The sequence below is a fragment of the Spermophilus citellus genome (genome assembly GCF_964194105.1).
Source record: "Spermophilus citellus genome assembly, chromosome: 13".
Taxonomy (NCBI): domain Eukaryota; kingdom Metazoa; phylum Chordata; class Mammalia; order Rodentia; family Sciuridae; genus Spermophilus; species Spermophilus citellus.
In genome coordinates this window covers 110,551,012-110,572,641 of record NC_138193.1, presented here as the reverse complement: position 1 = coordinate 110,572,641, position 21,630 = coordinate 110,551,012, and the positions used below count along the sequence as shown (strand labels likewise).

The 21,630-nt window shown below is 52.1% G+C and overlaps 1 protein-coding gene across 2 annotated transcripts in view; it reads left to right on the top strand.

Moving 5' to 3' along the window:
• ASAP2 (ArfGAP with SH3 domain, ankyrin repeat and PH domain 2) overlaps positions 1 to 21,630 on the top strand; it is a 157,319-nt gene that overhangs the window by 117,341 nt on the left and 18,348 nt on the right. For both annotated transcript variants that reach the window (XM_081264242.1, XM_081264243.1), the window contains exons 15-20: positions 508 to 641; positions 9,310 to 9,404; positions 17,119 to 17,308; positions 18,644 to 18,729; positions 20,554 to 20,669; positions 21,128 to 21,195. In XM_081264242.1, the coding sequence (XP_081120368.1) occupies positions 508 to 641; positions 9,310 to 9,404; positions 17,119 to 17,308; positions 18,644 to 18,729; positions 20,554 to 20,669; positions 21,128 to 21,195 (689 nt within the window). The remainder of the gene's footprint in view (positions 1 to 507; positions 642 to 9,309; positions 9,405 to 17,118; positions 17,309 to 18,643; positions 18,730 to 20,553; positions 20,670 to 21,127; positions 21,196 to 21,630) is intronic.

Sequence of the window (21,630 nt, the reverse complement as noted above, 5' to 3'; positions counted from 1 at the left end):
TGACTTCTGAAGCTCTTAGAATGGACGCTATTGTTGCTACTACTGAAGCACTGAACCCAGCGTGTCGTAAGCGGGCTGGTTGTTCTGTTACTAGCATCTGTAGGTGTGGATGTGCTGGGTCCGTTCCTTATAGTACTAGGCTTTGGTGGGTCATGTTTGCTCTTGCTCTGTCCTGCCTGTCTGACTAGGTTGGTGATGGCACAGTCCTGGAGGAACCCAGAGTCTCCTGAGAGCACTGTGCCCTCCGTATTTTCATACTCACAACACCTGTCACTTAAATGAGTGGAAGGATGGGGAGGTGGAGGAAGAGGGAAGAGAAAGGAGGACAGACGTGTCCCTACCTATGGTTGGCTTGTTAACTAGTGGTATTAATCAAGGATTCCATTTGTGTCAAAGATCAGGAAGTACTCACGTTCAAAGCCCCCAATCAGTAACCAGCAGGAAAGCAGTTCTGTCTTTTGCCTTCTTCCAACCAATCGATTAAATTTGTCTTATTCTTTTTGGCAGATCCTACGTGGCTTTCCACCAACCTGGGCATTCTGACCTGCATTGAGTGTTCTGGAATCCACCGCGAGCTGGGAGTCCACTACTCCAGGATGCAGTCCCTGACCTTAGATGTACTGGGAACATCGGAGCTGCTGGTAATTTCTAAATGCTCATTTTGGGGTTGGAGCTAAAGGAGCAGAAATCTCAGTTTTTACATTGGCATTCAAATCCACTTGGGTTTCTCGAAATTTCAGTGGGCTGGTAGTTGTTACCTTGGGAGATGGATTTGGGTAATTAGAACCGCCTTCTCAGCTCTAGCAGGTGAGGGCACTTGCTGTTAGTATCGAAATGGAAGATTCTGCCCAAGTGGCCTGGGATGTAGCATGGTCCATTTCACCCCGTCCATGGAGTGGACTCGGAACCCGAGGCCTGAAGACGGAGAAGGGTTACTCTCCCTGAGTCGTCAGCCGGTTTCTGACAGGGCTGTGTTTGCTTCTTACCTCAGGCCTCTAGTGGGCTTCTCCCTGGCCCACGCTGTCCCTCTCAGGAGAGAGACTAATCTTTGTTGCCATTAGAAAAGAAAAGTCTTTCCCTCTTGGTTCAGTGGCAGCCCAAAGCCTCATGGCAGATGAGGAAGGGAAGCGTCTTCTGTGGGAGCTCCAGGGCACTGAGGCAGCAGCCGCCCGAGCCAGGAGGTGGGTCGGCTACGTGCTCTGGACACCTAAAACGTGCGCTTCCGTGGGCTGTTTGCACGATTGCCTGTGACAAGCAGCGCCTGAGGTGCTGTCTGAGGCCACTGGGCTTCAGTGGCTACTAAGAGTAGTATTCTGGACGGAAGATCAGTTACCCTGTCGGTGTTCCTCTTGACGACCACTGTGGGTCCCGCGTGTCTGGACTTCTGATACCCTCTGCACCACCTTGTGGGACCCTTGCACTTTCCCCAGGAATTTCTTCATGGTGCTGGAAGACCACATTTGGGGGACGCTAGAGTGGGCCCTATAGCCTCGATAGTAGCGCCCTGTTACTCGGAGGTTAAGGCTGAGCCAGACTCATGGGACCCCAGCAGTGCCCTCTTGGAGACATGCTGGGTGGGGTTCTTTGATGTGCTGTGTGCATGGCTGGCATCTTGGGGATGTGCGTGTATGCTTGCATTATCTAAGGAGTAAACGATGACACCCTAGATTTGAGGTTGTCAAAGCATGTTTTCAAAGAAGCACAGAGTGTCTCCCAGTGAACAGTGATGAACTGCGGCAGTTCTGCTTTCGCTGATTCGCTACAGCGGAGGGAAGTGCTGAACAGCTTATGAGGAGGTGACTGCCTGTTTCACACCAGGTGCTCGGCAGGGCACTTACGCTGTGGTTCGTTTGGTTTCTACAACAGCCTGCTGACCTGGCAGGGTATCCCACCTTACTGAGGAGGAAACTGGGACTCCCCAGGGTTACGTACCTGCTAAGGGGGCACCCTAGAGCATCCCCCCATCTGACTCTAGAGCCCACACTCTTTAGTTTTGAGGAACTGAGTCATGACTGGCCTTTGTGGTGGGTGGTCCTGCCATGCAGTGAGATGTGAGCCTCACTACTGTCCCTTCACCACCAGCCTCAGGAATGCTCTATAGCTGGCTGGGGAGAAGGACACTGATCTGTGGCTGCCTGTTCCCATGGTGTGGGATGCTCCGCCATGGCCAGTTTTACGCTGCCCACGTGAATTACCAGATATGTGCAGGTTCTGTTACCCATGAAGAGGAAAACACCAACGAAGATTGAAAGGAATGTTTTCCTTTTGTTGAAAAGTGACCCCTGATCCCTGATTTTGGGTCTGTCTTTCGAGTCTGTAAACTCACAAAAATTTAAAGTTTGGCCACTTCCATCCACTTTGAGACTTCAGGCTGAGCCTTTCAGTGTCTCTGGTTGTTTTCAAAATCTAACTTGTCAGAAGGCTAATTTCTGCTTGAACCTTCCCTGGCTGGGATCTCTTTCCCTCAGAGGTCATCAGAAAAGCAAAAGTAAAAAGTGGGAGAAAGTGGGATTTGGTTCTTGCCCCCTGCTTGACCCTGCGCTCAGGGATCCTTAGGTGGCTCCAGGTGGGTCTCTCCTGTCCCCCCTCCCCGTCCCTGCTTGCTGTGTGCTAGGACTGAAACCTTACCTCAGCCCTTCTGGGGCTCAGCAGTAGGTGGAGAGTGTAGTTATGGCTGCACACCAGGACCCTACATTGCACCATCAAGCACAGACACTTCAAGCCTTTTTAAAGCACCTGGATTGTTTATTTTCTTTTGCTCAGACAATCTGCTGTCTTCACAAAGAATTTCCTGAAGTCTTGACACCTCTCTCACTTGGGTGTGTGTTCTCCCTCCCACCCCCATTTATAGAATTATGTCTGGCACATAATAGAACCTACAAAATATTTGCCATTGTTACTACCTCCTCATCCAAGATGATTTTTTGTGTGGTGGCGGAGGGGGTTGCCAGGGATTGAGCTCGGGGTGCTCACCACTGAGTCACATCGCCATCCCTATTTTGTATTTTATTTAGAGTCAGGGTCTCACTGACTTGGCTGACTCTGAACTCACTATCCTCTTGCCTCAGCCTTTCAAGCCGCTGGGATCTTAGGCATGTGCCACTGTGCCCAGCCCCAGATGATCTTTACAAAATTCTTTCAGAAGAATGACCCATGTTTCCAGATGGGTAGATCCGAGGGAGAGCCCCCCGGCACCCTGGCTGTCTGCTGTGTGCTGAGCCTTTCTGGGTCGTAGGACAGTGGCGCAGGGTCTTTGGTTGGCTTGTTCATCACAGTATATTTTCCTGGGCATCAGCATTGGCTCAACCTGCTGGTGGAGATGGACAAGCTATCAGGAGTTTTTAGGGAAACAGCAGTATAGACCACAACTCAGAGGGATGTGTCATGGCAGGAGAGGGATTTTATTAAATTTGTTTTTTTAGTATGGATTCACGGTGTGTACCCATGATGTTTTCATACACTATGCACATGGGGATGGTTAAATCAAACTGGTTAACATATCACCATTTTTTGTGATAAGAACATAAAACCTCCTCTGAGAAATTTACAAGTACCTTTTATTATCAGCTATAGTTCCTGTGATCTGCCTTAGATCTTCAGAATTTATTCACCCTGATTAACTAAAATTTTATATCCTTTGTCCAGTTATCCTCCACCCCACTCCCTGGTAGCCAGCGTTCTACTGCTTGCTTCTGGAACTTTGATCTGAGTGAGAACGTGGTGTGTCTTTCTGTGCCCAGCTTATTTCACTTGACATGTCTTTGCTTTTTCCTTTAAAAAGCAAACGACAGCTTTTTTAAGGCCGAATGGTATTCCATTGTAGATATCCGTACCCGCTTCTCCTTACCCGTTTATCCGTTGGTGGACACTTCAGTGGATTCCGTATCTTTGCTGGTGTGAGGCTGCTGCGGTGTGGGCATCTCTTTGACGTGCTGGTTTCATTTCCTTTGAATACACACGGACATCTCCATCCTCCGGTGCTCATCTTGCTGGAACGTCAGCAGACCTACTTTAGTTTTCGAGGGACCTCTGTGTGCTTCCCCACGGTGGCTGTGCTAATCCACATTCCCACCGGCAGTGTGCAGGGAATGTGTGCTGACACTTTCCTCCGCGTTCTCACTGACACTTGTTAACTTTTGCCTTTTTTTTTTTTTTTTTTTTTTTGGCACAGTGCTGGGCATGGAGTGAGGGCCTCACACACACGCACATGCTAGGCAAGTGCTCCACCACTGAGCCACACCCCAGCCCTGACTTCTGACTTTTTGATAAAAGCTATTGTGATAAGTGCGAGGTGTTGGTGGTGGTGGTTAAATTTGCAATTCCCTGGTAATCAGTGATGCTGAGCACTCCAGCCTGTGCCTGTTGCCCATTTGTAGGTCTTCTTTTTGAGAAATGCCTATTTTGGTCCTTTGGCTATTTGTTTTTCTTGATATTGAGTTTTTTTCAGTTCTTTATATATTTTGGACATTATCTCCTTGTCAGATGTGTGTATTTGCAGATATCCCCTCCTGTTCTACAGGTTGTCTCTTTACTCTTGTTTTCTTGTTGTGAAGAAGCTTCTTAATCTGATGCAGTGCCATTTATCTATTTTAGCTTTTGTTGGCAAGGAGAGGTTTGTAAATAGCCTGTGAGAGACAGCAGGTGCTCAGCAGATGTGACCTGACAGCAGGTGCTGAGCTTGGCATGGCCCTGACTGCAGCTGCATGGGGGGGGTGTGGTCTGGCAGCAGGTGGTCAGTGGGCATGGCCTTACATCAGGTGGAGGGCGTGGTCTGGCATCAGGTGGTCAGTGGGCGTGGCCTGACAGCAGGTGGAGGGCGTGGCCTGGCAGCCGGTGGTGAGTGGGGCATGGCCTAATAGGAGGTGCTTAGTGGGCATGGCCTGGCAGCAGGTATGTGAGTAGGGCATGGCCTGATACAGGTGTGTGGGGAGTGTATGGCCTGACAGCAGGTGGTGAGTAGGGCATGGCCCAGCAGGATGTGTGTGAGTGGGGTGTGGCCTGGCAGCAGGTGCTGAGTGGGGCATGGCCTGGCAGCAGGTGCTGAGTGGGGCCTGGCTCAGCTGCATTCTCCTTTTCTGTCTGGCATCCTGTCCCTAAACAGATAAGTGCTCACCCACTAGAGTGTCACCCTGTCCTCCCACACGGTGTTTCACTTAATTCTGTGAGTTATTCTCTGGCCTCGGGTTTGCAGGCCCTGCCGCTGCACCGTGTGGTGCGACTCCCTCCTGAACTGCAGTTGTTTGAAAGCACGCTTGCTTTCCTTGTTAAATGGATGAACTTGAGCAGCATCCGTGGAGGTGGCTGGTCAGTAATAATCTTTTCTTCTTTTTACTTGCTTTTGGAATCCCTTCTCAGTCTGTGAAATGGAGCTTGAGTAATTGAAGTATTAATTGATTAGTTCCTAAGATTTTAGCACACTTCAGCTTAATAGGCTTAGATTCTCAACAAACCTGCTTTCAGAAAACCTTCGAGTAAGCTGAGATTTTTAAAAGATAAATTTCCTCCTTAGTGTAAAACATCATGATTTCAGCATTTTTTCAAGTCATAGAGAATCATTGTCACTGGTACTGGCATATTACTATGCTCCATTTCGCTATCATAGTGAAGTTAGTAAAAGGAAACCTTGTGCTGGTACCAAGCTCAGGGCAGAGCGCTTACCCAGAGTGTGCAGGACTGGGCTCATCCCCAGCACCACCCTGGATGAATGAATGTGCCTGGATGTTTTGAGGTGAAGTTAATAGTCTCCCATCAAGTTGAAGAACAAGCATCAGGAACCATAGGAGCAGCTGTGAGTGGATTCAGCTCTGCCTCTTGCCTGTCTTGTGAGGCCATCAGACACTCGCACAGGTCAGCCCACAGCCTGGCCTGGAGCAGTGCGTGGAGTGGGAGGGCAAAGCCCCACCACACCAGGGCTTTTTCACCTCACCACTGCTGTCTCTGTGACTGAAATAAGCCACTCTGCATCCTAAAAGCAGTGGCTTAGGGTTCATGAGAAACTGACCACCAGCTGCCATTCGTTGAATAACGTGTCGTGGCCACTCTGTATTCTGTCTGAGAACTCTGAAAACTGGGGCCCGCGCTTGCACATGGGTCACTGGGCTCCAGAGCCTGTGTCCAACCTTCTTCATGAGTCACAGCTCTGAACCTTGCATGGCCGGAGCCCTGCGTACAACACTGAGCACCCAAATTGTGTGCTTTGTCAGAAATATCAAAGAGAAATAGCTTGTGGGCTTGCTTGCTGAACCCCAGAGTGTCCTCTGTGCCCACCCTGGGAGAGGCACTGTGCATACTTAGTGCACATCTCGTCTCCTGCCTGGGCCACCAGGCATGTGTGTGTCAGAGTGTGTCATCCTCTCCAACCTCCCCCCTGCCCCCTGGGGATTCAGGCGACCCTGTTCATAACAGCCCAGTTCTCTGTCCAGGTTGGGCACCCTCGGGGAGTGAGGCAGGTGAACAGAAAGAGATCCTGAGTTCGGTTGACAGAGGCCAGCTGGCTGCCAGGTTACTGGGTAACACTGTATTCACCTGCTGAGCCCACCCGACTGGGCAGCCCACCGGAACCAGCTGGAGAAGCAGGCCACAGTGGTGTCCCTGTGCCATGAGGAGGAGGCTGTGTGAAGGCTGAGGGCTAGGGCTGCGATTTCACTGCCTCAATGAAGCACAGACCAGCCCTCTGTATCCTCAGGCTCTGCTTTCATGGATTCAACCAACCTCCACCAGAAATTTTTGAAAGAAATTCTAGAAAGTTATAAAAAACAGAATTTGAATTTGCCTTGTGTGGAAGATCACACTGCATCCACTCAGATGGTGGTGGTGTAGACACACTCTGCCGTGGCTTCCCTCCTGCTCTGCCCGAGCCTGGTTTGCATACCGTGTAGTTACTCCACACGGAACATTACGGACTTTTTCCTTATTATTCCCTAAACAACAGAGTATGACAGCTATTAATATGGCACTGACATTGAGCAGATGTCGTAGGTGGTCTGGAGGTGATTTGAAGTATCCGGGAGGAGACTACAGGGTGCCTGCAATCCCATATAAAGGACTTGGGCATCCTGGAGCGTGGACCTAGTCCCCCCAGGCAGAGAACGACTGTGCCGACAGCACTCTGCCTCTCCTAGATCTAGTCTGACTGAGTCCTACCTCAGCACAGGAACGCCTCCCTGTCAGAGCACCCTGCCTTCCTGCTCCCTGGGTGCTCCCCACCCAGCCTGCTGGGCCCACGTTTTCTTGAGAGGAACCTGTGGCTGCTATCGTGAATGCTTTTGTCTTTGCGATTGGTTCCAAAGGGGTTCTCTGTGGGCTGAAAAATAACCGGGTCTTGGCAGCACTGGGGGCAGTGTTGGGTGTATGTGACACGGAGCTGGTGGCTCCCTGAACCAGCTGTCCCCCATAAGCCAGCCAAGTCCCAACAGAAGGGAGGCAGCTTTCTACCTCGGGGAATTCTCTTCCTCCTGCCCCTCCCTGTCTGCCTAACGCGGACCAGGAGGCATCTGCTGACCCCTGGCTCAGACAGGGGACCACCTAGCTGTTTATGTCACTCCCTTTCAGAAAACAGTGTGCTTGGCTGGGGGTGGTGTCCCCCGGTACTGCAGGGCAGGGTGTGGGCTGGCCTGCCTGTAAGCCAGGGGTCCTGTTGAGATTCAGCCCTGCCTGTGACGCTGACTGCCCTAGGAATCCTTCACAGGGCTGGGCCTCGAGGGGGTCGGTCGTACTTGTCATCTTGTGGTGTGCCACCCTGCGCTAGCTTCAGGTGTCTGGGTCCGGGAGACTAGGACCTGGCAACCTGAGCTTCTGCATTCTCACAGTGGCTTGAGGACCCAGAGCCAGGACTGAGTGAGGAGGTGGAGCTCGTTAGTGTTAGTGCTTTGAGCCATTAACTTTGTGCACCTGATTCACTCATCAGGGACAAAGAGGCTCCATGTAGTTGTTTGGTCCTGTGTAAAAAAACACCTTCCACATCCTTTGCCATCCCAGCTCGGTGTTGGGTATTAGTACCCATCAGGAAGTTCCCAATATGTCTAACCCAGATCCCTTCTGCTGTTTCCTAAGCCAGTTCTCCCTGGAGATAAAGCAGACTGCTCAGGCAGTAGCCGGACCTCTCAGAAACCCCCATTAACACTTTGTCAGCGTAATTAATTGAGTTAACTATCAGAAGTGTCACCAGCTTCCCAAACAATGTGGAAATTAAAATACATTTTTCTCAAAACACCACACTCTGATAAGAGGTCCCTTCACTAGTGTTTCATGAAACATTTAAGAACTCTGACCTGGCCGGGCACATAGCCCACATCTATAATCCCCAGCGACTGGGGAAGCTGAGGCAAGAGGATCGAGAACTCAAAGCCCACCTCAGCAACTTAATGAGACTCTGTCTCAAAATAAAAAGGGCTGGGACGTGGCTCAGTGCCCCTGGGTTCAATCCCTGATGCCAGCAAGAATTCTGACGGGGTGTGGCTCTGTGGCAGGCGTGTGCCTAGTCATGGGAGGCCCTGGGCTCCATCCCTGACCCGGAGGCTGACTTGCTCAGGCTGCGCTGGGTGTTGGAAGGAGGGTGAGTCCCTGGTTTTAAGAACTCCTGGCCTTGCATCCGCTCCTCCACTCGTTCCCAAGCAGGCCGGTTGCCCTGTCGGGGTCGCTTACCTCACAGCAGGTGCCTGGTGGCTGTCCGTGGAGCACAGACCCTGGAGTCCAGAGAGCGTCCAGTGGAAAGGTGTCCACTTCGTGTCTGCCAAGCCGGAAGCCTGGCTGCCACATCCAGCCCTGTGCTGCAGCCGACGGGACAGTTTCCTGAGTGTTGCCACCTAGGTTGTCCCACTTGAACATTGCTGCAACCCTGTGGGGCCAGGCCTCCTCCCCTGCCCATGGAGACTGGCCCCTGGTCAGCTGGCCTCCCTGTGGACACACAGACTGAAGTTTTGGCTTCCTGGCCCCGTCTCCCTTGCACTGTCATCGCACCTCGTAGCTGGCTTGAGGAAGGTCGTTTGGGGACGTGGAGTCGACCCGTTTCAGTGGGAGCCCAGGCCTTCAGAAGGGCAGGGGAGGGTGGCACCTCGCTTCTCCCTGTGTCTGTGGGGACGGCCCGGGGGCATTTCGTGCGAAGTCCTCTGGAGAGGGCTTGCTGCGTCTCTTCTGTGATTTTTACGGGTGCCTTTGGGCTTTGGGCTTTGTCCCTCTTCATTAAAGGCAAACCACTTTATTGCTCTATTTCTTAGTGGCCACTAAATAAATCATCAGATGTATGAGTAATGGGTGGCTGTGGAATGTATTAATAATTGAGTGCCCTGAAATAGACTTTTGCTTTTGCAGCTTGCCAAGAATATTGGGAACGCGGGCTTCAACGACATCATGGAGTGTTGCCTCCCGGCGGAGGACTCGGTCAAGCCCAGGCCAGGCAGCGACATGTGAGTATGGGACTGGCGGTGCTCGTTTCCTGAACAGAGTCGCCCTCCACCCAAGCCCTGCGAGGCGGGGAGCAGCGGATTTGGGGCACCCCATTTGTCCTTCTCTATGGGAAGTCAGTTAGCTTATGTGGGTGTTTTTGTTTGTTTGCTTCTTAGTCATTTTCACCTTTTTCTGTGTCCGGTAGAAACTTGGTACAGCTGGGGTTTTAGGAGTGGCCAAGGGACAGCAGTTCAGCAGCTGTCTGCACATGAAGGTGGCGTTGCAGTGAGTCCCCTGCTACTGGCCTGAGTGACCCCCGGACGTTTGCCTCTGCTGCTCGTGCTCTTGGGCAGCTTCCCATCTTGGCTCTGTCTGGATTCTGCACCCCTCAGGGGCTGGCTGTCGTGATCTGGGACTATGCACCATTCCCTCGCTGGTGTCTTTGCAAGCGTAGCATGTGTTGTTTCCTCCAAGAAAAATTGTGTGTTTGATCGGGAAGTATTAGTGCCTCGCCGTGCATGCAGAGGGCCTCTGAGGCAGCACGCACCCCTGGGAATTTCCTTGCCATCTTATCAAGGTTGACATCACCCCAACCAGCTGTCTTTAAGAGGTGGATAGGGAGACTCTCAGGCCACTGCAATGCCTGTCCTGCACCTAGACCTCAGCTCTGTCTGAAGGTGGCCTGTCTGCCCAAAGAGGGCTCAGGGCTGGTTTAACCAGCGAGGAGACCTCTCTCTTCATTCTTGGTTCTTCCTGCTATGTATTTGCATAGGGAGGCTGTGTCCAGGTGTCCTGGAGGAGAGGGAAAAGCCAAAAAGATGCAATGGGAGAAAGCACACAAATCCATTTTCAGAGACAGCATTTGCCTTGGAATAAACCTGAAGTGAGTGATAGCACGGGTCCCCCTAAGCAGTGTGGGTCTGCGAGCCAGGTGCCGTGGCTCACGCCTGTGATCCTGCTGGCTCAGGAGGCTGAGACAGGAGGATCGTAAGTTCAGAACCAGCCTCGGCAACTTATGGAGGCCCTATGCAACTCAGTGAGACCCTCTTTTTAAATAAAATACAAAGAAGTGCTAGGGTCATGGTCCCTGAGTTCAGTCCCCTGTGGGTTTATGGGTAGGTGGCAGTAGACAGGCCCTTTTAAAAGCAGAGAATTGAGATTTCTGTACCATCTTGTAGGGCATGTATTGGGAATTGAGGCTGCAGGGTCTGTTGTGTTCTGCAACTTGACAGGTGAGGAAGCAGAACTATGCAAAGGGAATGGATAGGACCATTCTAATTGGAGTACGATGAAATCCCAGAATAGTTTTGATTGGCATTTCCCTGATTGATAAAGATGTTGAACATTTTTTGGTGTATTTGGCTATGGGTATTTCTTCTTTTGAGGGGTATCTGTTTAGTTTTTTTTCTCTCATTGAATTGGGATATTTGTTTCTATTTTTGATGGGGTTCTTTTTAGCTTTATTATGTATTCTGGATATTCATCTGTTGGAAGAGTAGCTGAAAATTATCTTTCATTCTGTAGGCTCTCTTCATTCTGGTTTACTATGCAGAAGCTTTTAAATTTCTGGTTTTTTTTTAACTTTTTCATTTGTTCTTTTTAGTTACACATGACAGTAGAATGTATTTTGACATATCATACGTACGTGGAGTATAACTTCCTGTTCTTGTGGTTGTACATGATGTGGAGTTACACAGGTCATGTATTCACATATGAACATAGGAAAGTGGTGTCTGGTTCATGCCACTGTCTTTCCTATCCCCATCGCCCCTCCCTTTCCTTCATTCCCCTTTGTCTAATCCCGTGAACTTCTATTCTTAGTGTGCTCACATCTGCATGTCAGAGAGAACATTTTGCCTTTCATTGTTTGGGACTGGCTTATTTCACTTAGCATGACAGTCTCCAGTTCCATCCACTTACTGGCAAATGCCATAATTTTATTAGAAGCCTTTGAATTTGATGCCATCCCATACATTGATTCTTTTTTTTTTTCCTATTGAGGAAGGCCTTGCCTGTTCCTATATGTTGGAGTGTTGACTGTATGTTTTCTTCTAGCAGTTGCAGCTCCTGGTCTAGTTCTTAGATCTTTGATCCACTTTAAGTTGACTTTTGTGCAGGGTAAGAGATAAGGATCTAGTCTTATTCTTCTACGTATGGATAACTAGTTTTCTTAGCACCATTTGTTATAAAGGCTGTCTTGGAATGCCTGTAATCCCAGTGACTGGGGAGGCTGAGGCAGGGGGATTGTAAGTTCAAAGCCAGTCTCAGAAATTTGGCAACTCCCTAAACAATTTAGTGAGACCCTGTATCAAAAAGGGCTGGGGATGTTGCTCAGTGTGTAAGTGCCCTTGGGTTCAATCCCTGGTCACATCCCCTCCTCACCCATCCCCCACAAAAAAACCCGAAAAGGCAGTCTCTCTCTCCATTGTGTCTTTGGGACGCCTTTGTCAAGGATCAGATGACGGTTTCTGTGTGGGTTTGCCTGTGTCTTCTATCTCATTGGTCTGCGCCTCTGTTTGGACCCCAGTACCATGCTGTTTTGTCACCGTGGCCCAGTAGTGTGACTTGAAGTGGAGTGTTACTCCAGCCCTGCTCTTACTGTTCAGAACCTGTTCTGTGTCTTTTATCTTCCTGTGAATTTTAGGAATTTTTTTTCTAGTTCGGTGAAGAATGTCATCAGTGTTTTGATGGGGGTTGCACCGAGTCTGGGTACTGCGTTGGGAGATTCAGCCGTTTTAACAGCATTCATTCCGCCTGTCCAAGAACAAGGAAGGACTTTCCATCTTCTAATGTCCTCAGTTTCTTTCTTCAGTGCTCTGTAATTTTCACTGTGGTGGTCTTTCACCTCCTTGGTTAAATTTATTCCCAGGTTTGTTTATTTTTGAGGCTATTGGGAATGGAATATTTTTTTCTAATTCCTTTTTCAGTGGATTCATTATTGGCGTGCAGAAAACCTATTGATTTTATATGTTGATTCTGTGTCCTGCTACTTTGCTGAATTTGTAATCTCTAAAAGTCTTCTGGAGGAGGTTTTTGGGTCTAAGTGTGGGAACACTTTATCTGTGAACAGTGATATTTTAATTCCTTCCTTTCTAGCTGTGCTTTCTGTTCCTTTCTCTTGCGGGGTAGGTTCTTTAACTTCTCTGAGCCTCAACCCCGAGTGCCTCTAATATCAAAAGGGAAGCCACTGACCTCACAGGTGTTGGAAAATGAGTGACGTGGTTGGGACTGGGTGTTGGTGCTGGCTGCTCTGCCTGCTCTTCATTGTGTGGGTGGCAGGGCCACGGGGTGCCCTGTGTTGACGCCGCACACCTGGTGAAAGGCGGGCCCCTTCAGTCAGATTATCCAGAGGTGAACCCACCCTGCGGGATAGCTGGGGATCCGGCTTAAATGCAGGAAGCCTGGCCCAGTGTGCCAAGTTCAGTCACAGCTGTTTGATTGACACCTGGTCTTTCCGCTGCTTCTCTCACAGGGAAGTTGTCAGTCCCCTGGAATGCTGTAATGTTGTCCAATTTGAACAAAGCAGGTGATAATAATTTCTTTCAAGTACGAGGATGTTCCTTAGAAAGCAGACTACTCGTCTGTTCTGGGGCTGCATGAATCTAAGACAAGCACCTCTGGTTTGGAGCATTTCTATATCAATGGTCTGTCTGCAGAACCCCTCCCCCACTTGGCACTATTACTAAGGAAGTTTCCACAGCCCCCCATTTTTCTTTTTCTCACAACAAGGGTAGATGGCCAGTATAAGGGTGAGACATTGCCCACTGTCCAGTTGAAAGAATCGCAGGGCGCTCTCTGCTCCCGTAGCCTTCAGCTCTATCTTGAAAGGCCCCGTCCTTCTTTGTCTTGCACCTGGGCTTTTACAGGATTGTTCTGATAAGTTGTAGGATTCTCATTTTCGTATTTCCCACCACAGTATGCTGCTTGTGATGGTCCCATAAATATTTACTGAATCAACAGGTCAAGGAATTTGTCCAGCTCCGTGTCTGCTTCAGTAAGGGAATACCTCTCATCTCAGTGAAAAAGAGTGTGCTATTTCTAGCTTCATCTAAGAACAGCACTCCATCTGCAGATAAGTCTGTTGAAGGGGAAACCAAAGACACCCTCTCGTGGCCTGTGAATCCCCAGATGGATTTCCCAGGCGTGGAGTAGCCTAACTAGGCCACGAGGGGCCGGATGTGCCTTTGCGAACAGAGGTTAGAGCTATCCCCGTGTCCTTCGGAAGTGCCAGGAAAGCCCCTGCCGTGTGCCAGATGGATCGTTCTGTTGAGCTAACTGCTGTCCTCAGGCCTCAGCCTTCAAATGCACAAGGACAGGCTGCTGCTCTGGAGCACAGGCTTGGCCTGTGGCGTGGGTGGCCTAGACTCGTGCTGCCTTTGGGTCAGAACCACCTGCAGGGGACCAGAGCCCTGGGCAGACAAACAGTCCATTAAGTAAGCAAGCAGAGGGAATCCGGTCTGCCTCTGCCCCCACCTGCCAGGGTCAAGCCGTGACCGTCCCCAGTGCTACTGAAAGAGGGGAAACCTGGTAGTGGTCCTGTCGCTCTTGGAATCTCCGTCATTGAGGGCTGCCCAGCCTGACATTCCGGCAGGCCAGGGCCTGGGCAGGTCCTGAGCATCACAGGCTCTGTCAGTGGCCTCCATGCATGAATTGGATCTGCCTAAGGAAGCCACCTGGTGGAGACCCAGCCTCCTAGCCTGTTGGAGGATCCAGTGAGAACCTGTCTCCCTCAGGTCACCAGGTCATTGTGGCATCTCCACCAGCAGGTCGGCAGCATGGGGGGGACAGTGTGCTGGGGGACACTGAGGATGGAGCCTCAAGTGAGGCCCTGCAGATGGGCAGACTGAGGACAGAAGCGAGAGGTGCCTGGTGCCCCTGGAAGTCCCTCCTGGGCTGTGACACTCAGAGCTGGTGCTCTGGAACAAGGTTTCCCCTCCAGCCAGAAACCTGCCCCACTGCTGCAGCCTGTCCAGGAACAACGTGGGCCCAGCAAGGGCATCAGGGCCCGGCCAACGTGGGAAGAGACCCTGCCCTATGGCTTGGTCTGGATTTGTGGGGGGTCCCTTCCTGGAGGGTTCTTTCTGCAGGGACCCCCAGACAGGTAAACTCTGTTCTCTGCTTGGAGTTCCATCCCACAGGGCACCCCTGAAGGAGGACAAGTTGTCCTGTGTGGCCCTGGTACAGGTAAAGAAAGCCTGTGGCTACTCCAGCAGCCGCAGGCCATCCCTATATAGTAGGCGGCTGAGAGAGGGACGTCAGGAGAGAGCATGTAGAAATGCCAGTCCAGCCAGGAGCAGGTATAGCTCTAGCAGGGTAGGCCGCTGTGTTCCTGCTTGGTTCTTGTCCTGTGAGGACTCTAGAGGTCATGTGGTCAATGGCTCTTGACCTTCAGCAAGAACCAAGACCACCAGGTTACCTGGCCCTCCTCCAGTTTCTGTTTCCCAGGGACCGGGTTGTCTGCATCTTGTACCCACAGCGGGGTGGTCTGGGCCCTTGCTCAGGGAAGTACCACCTGTAGGCATTTGATGGGAAGGCAGAGAAGCGCTCTCTCCCTCCGTCCCTTCCACTGGAGCCTAAGAGGAACAGGAGAGCGTGGGACCGCGGGCTCTGTTGGCTCAGGAGGTATCAGCCGTGTGTTTCTCTCTGCGACTGGAGCCCCTGCCCTCCCCTGAAAGCCTGGAGCTGACCCATCCACTCATAAACCCCGGTGTTCTTGAGCCAACCCCAGTGTTGATGAGGGCCTTGGGACTGAGCAGCGGTGGATGAGGATGGGGTTGGCACAACCCTGAGCTGTGAAGAGCAGGCCGGGGCCTGTGTGCCTGGCCACCTTCCTCCGCATTCGGTGCTGACTCTACAGTAACTACAGCTGGTGAGTCCAAAGTGCTGGCTCAGTGCTTGGGAGCACTGTCTCCTTCCGTCCTGCAGAGCCACACGAGGCGGCCCTGGCCTTGGTTTTACTCCGCAGTGAGTCACTCGGCGCGGTCACACAGTGGGATGCGGTCAGCCCCTTGGGAGTCTGATTGTCTGGCCCAGACCCTCCTGACGTCCAAGCAGACTTGTCCTGGGGGCAGTGCAGGCCCTTCCTTTCAGTCACCTCCCTGCCCAGCCCACGGAAACTTCATTTCATACCTTCCTGACATGGGCAGGAGGGACCAGGGAATCGGGTCTTGTCAGGCCATTCTATCTGTGTGTCTGTTGTCAGTGGAAATTGGTTTTTGTGACCTTTTTTTTTAAGCAGTTTTATTGCAATATAATTTCTGCCTTTGAAACTTGCACGATCTAGTGGCTTTTAGTGTTTTTACAGATTTTGTGCCCATTGCCACAGTCAATTTTGTTTTATTTTTTACTTATTTCTTTGAGATGATGGGGGGGGGTCTCATCAAGTTGCCCAGGCTGGCCTTGAACTCGATGATCTTCCTGCCGCGACCCACCGAATAGTTGGGATTACAGGCATGACCACCCCACCCAGCTCAGTCAGTTTCAGATTTTTTTTTTACTCCAAACGAAACCCTGTACCCGTGATCCACAGCCTACTGAGGGTCCCTGTGCGTCCACCCTGGGCAGCCTGCTTCCCACCTCTACACATTGGCCAGTCTGGACATCTCCGTCTGTAGATTGTGTGGCGTCTGTCCGTGCTGGCGTAGGTCAGTGCTTCCCCTGCTGTGCCGCCCCCCACTGTGTCAGACGGGCGCCCTGTCGTCTTGTGTTCGCCAGTTACTTGGGTTGCCCATGGCATTTCCGGCTTGATTGGCGTGAGCACTTCAGCCCTTCCGTGTTGTCTGGGTCTTCAGGAGTCGCTCTTGATGAGACCTTTAGTGTGACTGGGTTTGGAAAGTGCCAGCTTTCTTGGTCTCCATCTTTCAATTGCATCAGCACTTTCCAAGGTCCTAGGACCTACTGTGCACTCTGCTTAGGTGTCACCTCATGTAAGGATGACACTGCTGGGAGGATGTGTTGGGTGCACTTTCACAAATGAGAGAGCGTGAGGCCTAAGGTGAGTATTTGTTCAAGTTCAAATGCTCGGCGTGTGGTTAGAGTGGGATTTGAACCCTGGCTCCCCCGGGGCTGCCTTTCCAGGCTTCTTGAGAAGGGTGGTGTCTGAGCACAGGCCAGACCAGAGAGTGCACAGAAGAGGGGCAGTTCCCTTTGGTTCATCTGACAGGAAGTGGCTTTGAGGCACACGGACATGGAGTCCATGCCCCCTGGGCAGGTGGGCAGGCAGGCAAACTACCAGGGAGACTCTGAACAGAGGGCAGGTCAGGGCAGGCCTGCAGAGGTGGCCCAGGAACAGCAATGGGAGGGACATGGGTCACAGCAGAGAAGGACACAGCATGCTGTGGAGAGGGTGTGGGTGGGGAAGGTGCAGACGAAGGCATGAGTGACAGGGCAGCAGCTCGGGGAGGTCGGAGCATGAAACTTCAGGGTGAGGCAGGGGCAGCCGCTGAGAGAGCATGGGGGGTCGCCCACCTGGCTGGCTGGCCCTTACAGCTGGGTCAGGCCCAGGATGCTGCGCGGGGCATTGACACCTCCGACACTGGAGACAAGAGACATGGGGTACCAGCAGAAGGAGTCCCAGGGTCGGGGTGAATGGGCGCTTGCAGGTGAAGCACAGCCCCCACCTGGCGCTTTGCCACCAGCGCTGCTTGGGGGGAGGGTGGGCAGGATCCTGGAGGTGGGTGCAGGTGGACTGAGTGGGGGCCTTAGTGGCTCACCAGCAATGTCGTGTGGTTTCAGGAATGCCAGGAAGGACTACATCACCGCCAAGTACCTGGAGAGGAGGTATGCGAGGAAGAAGCACGCAGACAGCGCCGCCAAGCTGCACAGCCTCTGTGAGGCCGTCAAGAACAGAGACATTCTTGGGTTACTGCAAGCTTATGCTGATGGCGTGGACCTCACAGAGAAGATCCCGCTGGCCAACGGACATGTGAGCACGTGGCTGCTGCTTCTAGGAAGCAGAGGGAAGCAAGGGAGGGTAGCAGGGCGGGGTCTTGGGCTTGAGGATTCAGGCTGTGCCATTCTTCAGGAGAGCAGCATTCGCTGTGTTCTGTAGGAGAAACTGGTGGCTTATTATTATTATTATTTTAATTGGCAAGTCATTACTTAGGTTCAGCATTTTTTATCCTAAATGCTTGGGACTAGAAGTACTTTGGACTTTGATTGTTTTTAGATTTTGGAATATTTGTATATGAGATGTGTTAGGGATGGGACCCAAGTCTAAACACAGAATTCATTTTCATATACCTCTTACACATAGTCTGAAGGTAATTTTGTAATATCTCTAGGATCCCCGTGCTTTGACTACAACCAGTCACATGAGGTCAGGTGTGGAATTTTCTATGTGTTGCCCACCTCTTAAAACGTTTTGTACTTTGGAGCATTTTGGTTTTAGGATTTGGGGACTAGGAATGCTCAACCTGTGCGTATGTTTATGGGAGTTTTGAGATGTGTTCCCACTGTAGAATGACTGAATCAAGCTATTGCCATGTCTTCACCTTACATGTTTCTTATGGTGAGAATGTCTCAGAGATGCATAGCATGGGACTCTTATGAACTGTGCAGTAGCTCTCCAGAACATATTCCTCCCAACCAAAGCTTTGGGTGTTGGTTTATTCTTAAACCTCAAATGAAATGCCAACTCTGGAGAGCAAGCCTGTCCTGAGGCCTGAAACCGAGGGAGCACACCTGTGCAGCCTGCAAGGACCTCTCTTCTGTGAGCAGGGTCAGCCAAGGCCACCTGAGGAGTGCCCTGGGAGGGGCAGTTCCCTGCAGCCTGCAGCCCATGCACTGTCCTCCCTGAGGGGGTGGGTGGGAAACATCCCCTAGACTTGAGGGAACCCTCAGGGTCTGCAGTAAACCATTAGTGCCAAGGGGCTGGTGGATCCCCCAGTCTTCCACAAGAGCCTCAGGGACATACACTTCACCCCCTGTGGGGCTCAACCATGTCCTCTCAGGGCCACTCCAAGCTCCCCAGGTGGGGGTGTTGTGACAAGGGCAGGAACACCTTTCTCCTAGTGACTGACAGACTCCTTTAGATGTGAGCCGAGGCACCAGCAGGCTGCGGAGTGCCCCCTTGCTCTTCCTCTTTGTAGAGAGGTAGAAAGTTTGCCGTGGAAATTAGTGGGCACTCCGTACCTTAGAGATAAGTTTTTTTGAAAGAAAGGATGAACACTTTTGGAAGGGATATACACAACTTGGCTGAGCTGGACACAATATTGAAGGCTGCCGCTGGAAGGCTACAATGTCTCCGATTGGTTTCCAGGAGCCAGATGAGACAGCCCTGCACCTTGCCGTCAGGTCCGTGGATCGAACTTCTCTTCACATCGTGGACTTTCTGGTTCAGAACAGGTGGGTGTCTGAACTTCACGCAGGGCGGGGGGAGGGCTTTTGTTTTTGCTCCCTGGGCTTCCTGAGGACGGCAGCAAGGCCTCGCTGCTTCGGTTGTGCTGCAGAGATACTCTCATGTGCAGGTCTGAGCATGAGTCATGGGACAGAGAAGATGCCAGGTGTGGGCGTCGCACGGCTGTGCTAGGGAAATCCAAACCCAGGCTCAGAGTCTGGGACTCACAGCCCCTGGAATGTGTGGCTGCTGACCTGGGAGCCCTGGAGCAGTGGTGCACGCCCCACCCCGCATCCTGTGCACTGGCAGGTTCCTCCCCTCGCCCTGTGGGTGGGGCTCCTTGTCCCAGACAGGATGTCCCCAGTAGGGGAGAGGAGAGGGCAAGTGGAGTTCTTGAACCAAAACACTGGGTCATGAGTATTTGCCTTGGGCTGAGAAATGGCTTGTGTGCTTTCTCTGGAAATGGCCTTTGGGACGTGCAGGTACAGTTGACCAGGCCCTGGTGTGCTGTTCTGTGCATGTGCTTCACCGTGTGCCACCTTCCTGGCACTGGAGTCCAGACCGAAAGGCCTTTTCCTGACCACGATTTAGGGGGTGTGTGTACTGGAGGGTGCTGGTTGAAAGCCACCAAAATAGCTCCAAGTGGCATGGAAGATCCCATGATGCAAAAGCAGTGGAATAGTTTGCACTCTGTGTCCTCTGCTTTTCCCTATGATTCCTGGCAGAGGAGTAACAAAGCAGCTAGAAAGTAGAGGAGTGGGGGTTGTCAGCCCCAACACCCACAGGCCATTCCTGAGGAGCCCTGGTTCACTAGACTCCTGGTGGAGCCAGATGTCCTGTCCTCAGCAGCAGCCCAGCGCCTGGAGCAGAGCCGGGCTCCATGGGTGTCGGTCAGTCCGGGATGATGCCTTTCCCTGTACAAACTTTCCAGGGGAAGAAGGGGGAACCTGGTTTCTTTACTTCTGGGATGGAGGGAAGAGAGCAGTAGAGGATAGATGAGGAAAGGAGGCTTGGGCGAGGGTGCAGTCCAGAGGTAGAGCACTTGCCTAGCTTGCATGAGGCCCTGGGTTTCATTCCCAGCACAAAAACAAAAAAGAAAAGAAGAAGAGAGAAGGTGCTCTGTCTTACATCGAAAAGTAGTTGGTTTCCTCCTGGCGGAAGCTCTGGTGCCACCCCCTGAAGTCACGTCCATCCCCACTTGTCTGTCCAGGGGCCCAAGGCTTTGTCCGCCTTTATGATGATGGTGGTGTCCACGTGTGGAACAGCTTGTCCCATGCCTGTGGAGCATGTGCCCCTGTTTGGATGACCTGGGCTCATTTGTATCAGAAGAGCCTCTTCTGAAGCAGCCCCTAACTGCACTCAGAGGGCAGTTCCAGGGTCGCGGAGAGCTTTTTCCCTCCCTGGCAGGAGTATCAAATGATAGGGTGGAACAGCTCATCTGGCCCATGCTGCAGACAGACAGGATGGACATTTGTGCAGCCTGGGCGGTGGGCAGCACAGGTGAAGAGGGAAGAGGCCGGAGCTTCAGGCTTGCCCTTAGCTACCTGCCCACCTCCCCAAGCCCAGCAGCAGCACAGCTGCCCCTTGCCTGGCCTCTGCCATCGTGGGTTCTCTCCATGATGTCCTGGAGTATACAGGCACCTGGCCTGTGGGTCTTGGGGCTGACAGCCCCCCAGCTCCTGTACTTTCTAGTATTCTCATGGGGACAAGATGGAGAAACTGGTTACTCATGAGTCAGATTCCGTCTGCCTCTCGTCACATGCCCTGTGTCCCTGCCGAGCCATCTGCACTCCCAGTAATCCTTCTGTTTCCTCCGACTCTGTTCTCGGCAGCGGGAACCTGGACAAACAGACAGGCAAAGGCAGCACGGCCCTGCACTACTGCTGCCTGACAGACAGCGCCGAGTGCCTCAAGCTGCTCCTGCGCGGGAAGGCCTCCATCGAGATAGGTGAGCCTCGCGCGCTCGCCACGAGGGCAGCCCGCTGCTGGGAGCCATGCTGCTTCCTTAAAAGTCAACCAAGTCTTGTTGGCAGGTTTACTTAGAAGAAGCAAGTGATAAGCTGTTTCAAGGTACCTTACGTTCAGCACATGGGTCAGGGAGCAGTGCCCTGGGTTTGGAATTGATATGCTGCTGTATTTGATGGCTATTGTTTGGATATTGATTGTAATCAGTTGCACGTCAACAGTTTTACTCTCTCAAACCTTGATTTTTCCAATCTTGGCTTCTCTGCTGTTACTTTCTTCTTGGTTATCCACCAGCCCCCGGCGGTCGGGCCAACTGGATTTCAGGACTTGTGCTCCAGTTAATGTAGTGCTGCCTCATGGTATCTTTGGTCAACTGCCCCTCGCTGGCAGATCCTACCGGGGTTTGTCATGACGCTTCCTTTCCTTGCCCTTGGCTTTTAGCAAACGAGGCAGGAGAGACCCCGCTGGACATCGCCAAGCGCCTCAAGCATGAACACTGCGAGGAGCTGGTGAGTCCCCCCCAGCAGATGGGCGGGGCACGGCTGGGGACAGCGAGGGGAGGGCTTGTCCTATCCTGGCACTTGTCGCAGAGTGGATCTCTGTCCTGGGTGGGACATGCTAAGAATCAGCCCAACCTGGGGAGAGCGTGCTAGGGAGTTGTAGCAGAGCAGTGGACCGCCCTCCCGGGGTGTCCGCTGTGCGGACCTGTTGGCCACAGCTGGCCCCGGCAGGGCGGCTGCGCTGCGTGCCTCAGGCCTCCTGTTTCGCGGTGCTCCGAGCTGGCTTTCTTACTTTGTTCCTCAACCCCACATCATGTGGCCCGCCCTGAACCATCTTCCTTTCCTGTTCTTGAAGTAGGGGGTGTGAAGGAAGGAAGGAACCATTGGGGACAGCAGAGTAGGGCCATGGTAGGACTGTGCCACTGTGACTTGGGAAAGACCCCC